Source organism: Anas platyrhynchos, chromosome 21 (genome assembly GCF_047663525.1).
Source record: "Anas platyrhynchos isolate ZD024472 breed Pekin duck chromosome 21, IASCAAS_PekinDuck_T2T, whole genome shotgun sequence".
NCBI classification, from domain to species: Eukaryota; Metazoa; Chordata; class Aves; order Anseriformes; family Anatidae; genus Anas; species Anas platyrhynchos.
In genome coordinates this window covers 12,311,117-12,319,788 of record NC_092607.1, presented here as the reverse complement: position 1 = coordinate 12,319,788, position 8,672 = coordinate 12,311,117, and the positions used below count along the sequence as shown (strand labels likewise).

Sequence of the window (8,672 nt, the reverse complement as noted above, 5' to 3'; positions counted from 1 at the left end):
CAAATTATTCTCATTTTCATGTGCTGCAGCACTGCCCCATTTTATAGTTGCAATGTAGATATTCCTTGAATTTGAGATTACACTTGTTAAGATAAATTCCAAAGAAGACAAGATTTCAATTCTGAGTTTTAATATCAGAACTAGAACACTATTGCTTGAATTCATCTAAACAGTTTAAAATTGTGTTTTGAATTCTTATAGCACAAGACTGGCTCAGAATCAAAGGTCCACTTGGCGAACTGGAGGAAAAAAGAAGACTAAAAGATACAAAACAGAGCTTTACTGAAGACGGCTTAAGGCTTCATTAAAATATTTGCCAAGTTCTGCTGTTACTTGTGTAATCCATTCTTTAAACAGACTTCAGTGGGATTGCACAGATACAATGCAGAGCAAAACTGGCTCTTACTGCCCAGTTTGAGCAAGATCTAGTCACATTATCTTTTGCAGGATTCAGAGAGATGGGAGAATACAATCCTTCCTGCAAGGATCATTTTATTCCGCACCCCAACTCCTTGAGTAAAATTAGAGATGACTTACAAAAATTAATGTCCCACACACTAATAAAAAATTAGCGTGGGGCAAAACTTCATCCTGGTGTTCCACGATTTTTCTGCCACGTTTGACAGAATTAAAAAAACGACAAGAAAACAGACACAGCGTGGCTCTCATCTAGGCATCTGTTGGCAGTACAATCAATACAAGATGATATAATGAATCTGGATAATCACTGTTTTATAAAAGTGTCCTTAGTCTGTTGTTGACCTTCTGTACCAAAATCTAGCCCTGTAGTCATCGCTGCAGGTCATGAAGCCAGGATTGGTAGGAGAATGGACAATACAGCGAACAATGCTGTTATGCCCAAGAGAAAGAAGATTTCTCCGTTCAGCAGTTCTTGAATCCCAGCAGCAGAGACTTATGGTCCTTTCATCTGGAAGCAGCACGTAGTCTTCTGTGTGGTTGAAGACAGCTTGTGTTCTGTGTACTTGCCGTCCACTCAAACCAGCTCCTAAATATATGCAGGAAAATATTAACTCAAATAGGATCTCTTCTAGGAAATTTGCAAACCTCCTGTATCTACTAATTGCTGCAGACTATTAAAAGAAGCCTTATCTTCTCTGTTATTATACAACTTCCATGTAGAACAACTGAATCAATTACAGATATTCTTTTGTAGCTATATAGTGTGTATCCTAGAATTTAGAGGACGGAAGGATTAAGCACTCCAGTTGTGGCAATCAAGTCCAACCACTCAGTATGAGTTCAAACAGTAAGCTTTAACAAACAGTTTTACCTTACATCTTTTGTATGAGGCTTACAATTATAACTAGCCAGAAAGATCACAGGTAGCAAGAGACAGAGATCCTCGTTATCAATAATTTTCCTTTTGAATATCATATAGCATATTGTGTGACCTACCTTGGCCATACCTTTGCCCCCCCTTCAAATAAAACGTGTTTCAGATGCAGGCATTTATTTTCCAAGGAATAGACCTACTTTCTACCTTGTATTTTGCAAGGGTTTATTAAGGAGGTGCTGCACCCTGCTGGTTGAGAGCAAAAATACTGCTAGTGTACAAGGACTGCACAGATCCCAAAAGCTGAAACAAAAAATTTTCAGCATCCACTCCTCTGTCATGGTACAACACCCAGTACTTAAGCACACAGCTGCTTCACCGTAAAGCTTCCCCAGTCACGTAACTGCTATTGCATGCAGTTTCCATCTTTCATAATTTCCCAAGTCCTGCTGAGATCAAAGTGTGGTATTGTCAGCATGCTGGAAGTGTGGCTACCTTGTGCATAATTTCATCCTTCAAAAAAGTACGGCTGCAAACATTTTTCAGAATATTGCCATGGTTTACTTGAACCATTTATTTACCCAAGAGTCTAATTCTTAACTGCCCCAATGTGGATTTTATTCCCCTGCAGTCCATGGTACTCCTCAGGCAAGAGGCCTACTCTATCCCAAAAAGGATTATGCATTACTTTTGATCCTTACTTTTTTTTTTATATATGTATTTTTTTTTGCTAGACCAAGGGTGCAGGATAAACTGACAAGCCCAAGAATAAAGATGATCATCAGCAAGAAAAGCAATGAGGTCTTCCACCTTCCCTCCAAATACTCATCATTTCTAAAACACATTAAAGAAAAACTAAGGAACAAAACCTTCTGCACAAGTGTTCTAAACTTTAGGGGATTCACATTCCAATTTCTTTTTCCCTAGCTTAGCAATCGTTCCCCTCCAAAAGCAATGGCATAATGCTGGTAGAGAAGCCTCCAAAATTCTACTTAAGACTCAGCAGGTTGAAAGTGACACAGCTTGTCTTCTTGATGTAGTTTACATGAAACGTTTTAAAAAATATGGGGCAATTTATCTTCAAAGAAGCTGTCTCCCCTTACCTTTAAGGATTATAGCTATATAACAGACTTAATCTTTCAGACAACACCGCCACTGCCCCTTGGTCAGTAGCTGAAAAAGAAGGTACTTGGAAGGTCACCTGCCATATACATACCTGTGTATTTGACCAGTGTTCGACCAGTGGATATCTCCCATAGTTTAGCTACAGAGTCTTTTCCACTTGACAAGATATACTTTGAATTTTTGGAAAAAATAGCTGAACAGACTTCAGCTCCATCATGCGCCTTCTCAAAAGTAGTGATACAGCGATTTGAAACACCGTCCCACAGTTTGATGCATCCATCCTTACTTCCTGTCACATACATGTTTGCACTTGCATTGTAATTTACTGAACAAATGGCATCTGTGTGCTGATCTTGAGGATTGCAAGACACAAAACACTGGAAAGTATTGATATCATAAAGTCGTAAAGTTGGGTGCTGGGTACCAACAAGAATGAAATCTCCCGAAGGGTGAAAAGAGATTGAGCGTAACATCTCTGCTTCCTGTTTGATCAAAAATACATAATTGGTGTAAGTTTATTAAAAAAAATAAAAAATAAAAAGCTAAAATGTGTCAGTTTTGGTGGCATTAAAGTGCTAAAAATTAGTTACACTATCAATTAGCATGACATGATGTATTTCAGCAAAATGGAAAATGCTCTATATAGCATTAAAAAGCTTGTGACAGCCTACACTTAAATATACCACAGTTTTTTTCCTAGAACAGCTTGCTGTGCCCATTTATTTTTGGGATATTGCACAACAGTAGCAGAAGGTTTTGTCAGCCCATCAAACCACCACATAATCCCAAACTCGTCTCTAGAACCACAATAACGTAACTGACTTCAAAGTCACCCATATTAGATTAGGTCTAGATTAACAAAAAGCAGACACGACAGTCAAAGACTGTAAGTATACGTATCCGTTATGCAGACTCTTAACACAGAAAATGGCACGTCTGCAAATTTTGTTAGCTACATACTCCTACACACCTAACCACCTACATACTCGGATGCAATTCAGCTCACTGATAGCTCAGTAATTACACACAAGCTTTGGTTGTTCTGAACTGGATGACAGTATCTAACCTGTATATATTTGAAGGCTCTTTTGGCAGAAGGCTTTGAATAGTCAAACAACTTAAGTGTGTAGTCCCTTGAACCAGATGCAAGGATCTGTTCTGTTGGGTGAAAAGCTAAACATGTAACTTCATCCACGTGATCATACAGAGTCCGAATAACAGGATGATTTTCCATGTTTTGCTGTGCTGTCTCATTCATCATGACCTGCAACATGGAACAAGTTAGCATTAGAAGGGACATGCTTTTGACAGGTAATGCAGATTTTATACTTGATTAATTATCAGATAACATCCCCGTATCTTTATATCCCCAATCATTAAGGTCAATGGACTCGCTCAAGAATGAACTAGTATCAGCAGCAGTAAACTGATGCAAGAAAATGTATCACCTTCTTCATGAAGGGTCCAAATCAAAATATTATATTGCCAAAAGAATTAAGGGAAGGTGTACTAACAGGGAAAACAGCAACTTTCACTCATACAGAATACTACTGAGAATGTTGTGTATATTCTGAAAAACTACACTTTTGAATTGTTGCCTGGTAAGTGTTATCGGGAGAAAAAATAAAGCAAATAAATATGCGTTCTGGGAACCAGTACTGAAACAGCCACTGGATGCTGCAGAGGCCAGAAGAGGGTTCAAAGACAAGCTGTGTTTACACAGCACAGCAATTATCAACAACTATGAGAAGCTATTTCTGGCTCAGATCTCCAGGCTGCTGCAAGAAGTCACACAAGTATATTTTCTCTATGTCTTCTTTCTTTTCTTCAAGGGTACTTTATAAACCACTGCTGGAAAGGAAATAGGGTGAGACAGACATTAAGTCCAACTCACTGAGCCAGCCACAAGGCACAGACGTTGCATGAAACCCAGACAGAAGCTCAAGAATTCACGAAGTGGCTACGATTCAAGTCACATTTTACCTCAATAGGCATAGCACTTTTAGCCAGCATTCTCTCTGTATCAAGAATTTTTATTGAGGCATCGGCAGATCCTGTAGCTATTAACTGCCCATCTCTGCTATACGTAGCCACACGACATGGTCCCTTATGAGATGTGACGTAACAAGTCTCATATTCAGAAGCCTCAGGAGACATGGTCTGTACATCTGCATCAAATTCTAAGTCAATTCCTGTGCCTGGAGCTACTGTGTCCGACCGTCCAATTGCGTACTGAACAGCACTGTCATCATTTTCCATTCCTGAAAAGAGAATTTGACACTCGTAAACCAGGTTCACCTCCTCTTTAGACAGACATGCTACGTCCAGATCTATGCTATAGACTTTAACAGCTACAGCAGTCAGGCTTTAAGAGACAGCCCATGCTGAACAAGGCTAAGCTAGTGGAACAGGTTTAGTTGTACAGCAATATTCATGATGAAAGCAAGGTAGTTTGGCTATATCAAAGCTGAGCACAGCTCTGTTAAACTTAACTGTGAAAATACAACCATGAACATCATATGCGTACCTAACAGTACTTAATATCAGTCACTTACAGAAGTCATAGACTGGACTATAGTCAACTTATAGAAGCGAGAAGCAAGCCCCAATGCTATTACATGACATTTAAAATAAAAAATAGAAGCATTTACCAATTACTCTTCTTTCCATTTTACTGCATCAAAGGAGAAAACTCCACCCCACAAACTACTATCCTAGCATTGCTAATGGAAATTATTACTTCACACCCACTCCACAGAATTTTTTTGTTTTGCAGGATAGATTCTGTCTACAGGACAAAGACAGTTCAGCATTGGAAGTCGTACCAACACAGGACATGCAATTTTTCAGCTATGTGCCTAACTGCTGTTACCAACTTCAACAGAAAAGTTTTTGCTGCTTTCATCTACAATCTGCGAGTCTAGCATGATCATTTCAGACAGACACAACACTTCACCTATTTATACTCATGTAAATCAACTAGTTGAAGCAGCAGAACCAGTTCAGTTACAATACAGAGAAGACATGCTGTCATGGCTAAGCCTCTTCCAATAACCTAGACAGCTTGTTTCTACAGCAGCTCAGGAATTCTGACTTCTGCGTGCTGCACAGATGTACTTTCAGAGAGAAAGGTATAGGGAGAGAACAGGCAATACCTTTGCTGAGACCCCAGACCGTGAAGCTTATTTTCTTGAGAGTGGTATATAGAAGCTAATGAAGATGGCCAGTTGAAAGACTTGGTCCCTCTCCAACACTTTCAGGAACAATCACAGAGAGCTGTAATTTAGTAATAGATCTAACTTCCTATTAGATCTGTGGACTTGGTGATCTTGTTTACTCGAGCATATTTTTAGAAGGTTGTCAGTCACCCAGAGGACCCTTGGCAGGTATTCTAACACGTTAAAAGAAGTTCAAACATTCTGACAACGTTCAGTGACCTGTTTTGCTTTCAATGCACACTCAAGAATGAAACATAGAACTGGAATGCACCATAAAAAAAGTAAAACACGTAGACAAAGGCTGCATCTAAATATACAAAAACTTTGTGGTATTACTAGAAATAAGCTTAGTATAAAAGATGTATTGTCAGTAACACTAAAACCTTAATTCACATGGATTTAATCTAAGGATTTAGATACTGGACTTTTATGCTCATTTTTTCCCCCACCTTACCTAATTTAATCAGGTGCAGCAGTTGTTCAGATGGTGCACAGACTGATTGTGGTTTTATCTCATTTATTAAGCCATTGGCAATATTTATGTATCCATCATATAGTAGCTGACTAATTATCAATTTATAAAGTTGCTGACGGTCTTTCAAGCTGACTTTTGTTCTATACATTGTGAGCAAGGAGTGCCTCGGAGGGGCCTGAAATATAAAAGAACAAGAAAAATTATTTATGATAGATACGCATGACACAATTAAAAGCTTTAAGTAAAACGCATCTGATGAATTGTGGTGCAGAGATATTTAGTATTTGCTTAGTTCAGGTTAGATTCAGAGACTGAGAAATGAAAGAAAATGGGAGAAAACTGGTGAGCTCATTTACTGCAGAAATGAAAATCTGGCCAATACACGGAATGCGAGCTGCACTAAGGAGCAACAACAAAAATAACGTTGTGGAGGGAAAAGATAGGCTACTAGTTCGAATTCATTCTGCGGGTATCCCTCGTGCTGGCACGGGCGGGCAGGTGGAGCCGGGCGGGCGGAGCTCGGGAGGCGATCACGGAGGGCCATGCAGGGCAGTCACAGCGCCGAGCCCGGCACCCCCTGGAGGTTCCCGGCCCGCAGCCGCTGCCCGCCCGGCCAGCCCCGAGCCCCGGCCTGGGGGGGGCGATACCCGGCCCTGGAGGGGGCGTGGGGCAGCGGCTCTGAATGAGGGCGGGGAGGGCGCTGAGCCCCGGCGGGGCTGCAAGGGCCGGGCGGCTTCTAGGGTGGGTGGGGGGCAACACGACCCGGTGTGTGCGTGTGTGTGTGTGCAGGGAGCGGCCCGGTACCTACCGACCCTTCCTTCTGCCTCCCTCGCTCTGCCCCTAAGATGGCGACCGGAGCGCGGAGCGCATCGATGGGCGGCGGCGGTAGGGGAGGAGGCGGCGGCGGCGGCCGGGCCCGCAGGACGCTGCGGCGCGAGGGCTGCTGCATCGAGCGCCCGCACATCGATGGGAGGCGGCTCTGCGGCGAGACAAGCGCGGCGGCGTCACGGCGCGCCCCCCCCGCGGTCACGTGACGCGTGACGCCCGCAGGGAGCCCCCGAGCGGCGGGGAGGGGCTGGGAGCGGAGCTCCGGGGGGACCCCTAGCACCCCCCCCCCCCACCCCCTTCCTCCATCCCCAACCCTTCCCCATAGGGCCCGTGCAGCCCCCGGCCCGCCCTGGGGGTCATAGGAAGCGGCTGGCAGCCGGGATTCTTTTGTGCCCCGGCCCCGGGAAGCGTCGAGGTGGTGCTTCAGCGGGTGTGCGGGCACCGGGGGCGAGTAACGGGCTGTGGAGCTGGTTGGCAGCGCTGCTGCTCCGTGCTGCCCGCCTCCCCGCTGCGCTCACTGCCACGCTTCCTGCTCGGGGCAGGCTGAGAGCCCATCCCGACAGCACACCGCCACCCGCCCCAAAGTCCTACTCACGTCAGCCTCAAGAAACGGCAGTCGAAGCGGACGCGGGTCGAGGAGGGGCGCTGCCATGCTGCCCATGCCCCTTGGCAGCTGCCGCCTGTCACATGCCGCGGCGACACGACGACCTGACATCTTCTTTTTCCCTATCCTGTACCGCTTGTAAACACCAACACAACGGGGCGGCCTTCGCACTTGTTCCTAGCGACGCGGAGCCGGTTAAGAGTTGCCTTCGATTATGGTTCTTCAGAGACCTGACAAACTGAACCTCGTCCTGGCCGCCGCTCGCCGGCCAAGGTCCTCCTCACAGGCGTGAGCAAGACCTCGCAGCTGCCTGGTCACTGAGCCACCAGCGCAGCCCCTCGCTCCTTGTCGCGCTTGTCCTCACGAGCAGCGCCGCTCACCCGCTGCCGGTGCTGTCCGGGCTCCGCTCCTCGATGACCCGCAGGCTTTTAGAAGCTGCCACCGGCCGCAGCTCAGCACCGCTCACCTCACGGCGAAGCCAACCTGCGGGCCGAGCGTCCCCTCGGCGCGGTGCAGCAGGGCAAGGCGTCCCCTTCGCACTTGTCCTCAAGAGCCGAGGGCACGTGGAGCGCTGCCCCGGGGGCGAGCGTGAGGCGGCGAGGCCTGCTTCACCCCGGCCCTCCCGGCTTCGCGCGGAGCTGCCACCCGCGGGGCACCTACCTCGCGGCCACCACCACCACACAAAGGCAGGCGGGCGGCCCCACTCGCGCCCGGCTTCACGCGAGGTGGCAGCACCGCGGGTGTGTGTGTGTGTGTGTGTGTGTGTGTAGGCAGCGAGGGCGGAGGCCGGCGCCTCGCAGGCTGCGGGACTAACCTGGGGCCCTTCCCCCGGCCGCCGTCGGGGCGCTGCGAGGCCTGGGTGCCCGCGGGGAGGGGGCGGCAGTTGTAGCGTTGCCACAGGTGGGTGGTCTGGACATACGCGATTTGCGTAAGGCGGGAGGCGGCCGGGCAGACTTTGCGGAGCGCCGTGCGTTAGCGGGGCGCCGCGCCGCGCACTTGGAGTACGGAAGGAGCCGGCGGCGGGGCAGGCGCTACGTAAAATACGCATGGAGCGCAAACACCGCCCCCGGGGCGGGCGGTCCGGCCCGACGCGGGATACGCAGACGGGCCGCCGTTGCGCCTGCGCGG

The 8,672-nt window shown here is 46.9% G+C and overlaps 1 protein-coding gene across 1 annotated transcript; it reads right to left on the bottom strand.

Moving 5' to 3' along the window:
* Positions 1-109: 109 nt before the first annotated feature.
* Positions 110-8,611, bottom strand: CSTF1 (cleavage stimulation factor subunit 1). Its single transcript, XM_038166398.2, has 7 exons — positions 7,536-8,611; positions 6,921-7,091; positions 6,092-6,287; positions 4,403-4,680; positions 3,486-3,683; positions 2,511-2,901; positions 110-1,006 (listed from the first exon to the last, which is right to left on the bottom strand). The coding sequence occupies exons 1-7, from the start codon at positions 7,653-7,655 to the stop codon at positions 747-749; spliced, it is 1,614 nt and encodes a 537-aa protein (XP_038022326.1). The 5' UTR covers positions 7,656-8,611; the 3' UTR covers positions 110-746.
* Between the last annotated feature and the right edge of the window lie 61 nt (positions 8,612-8,672).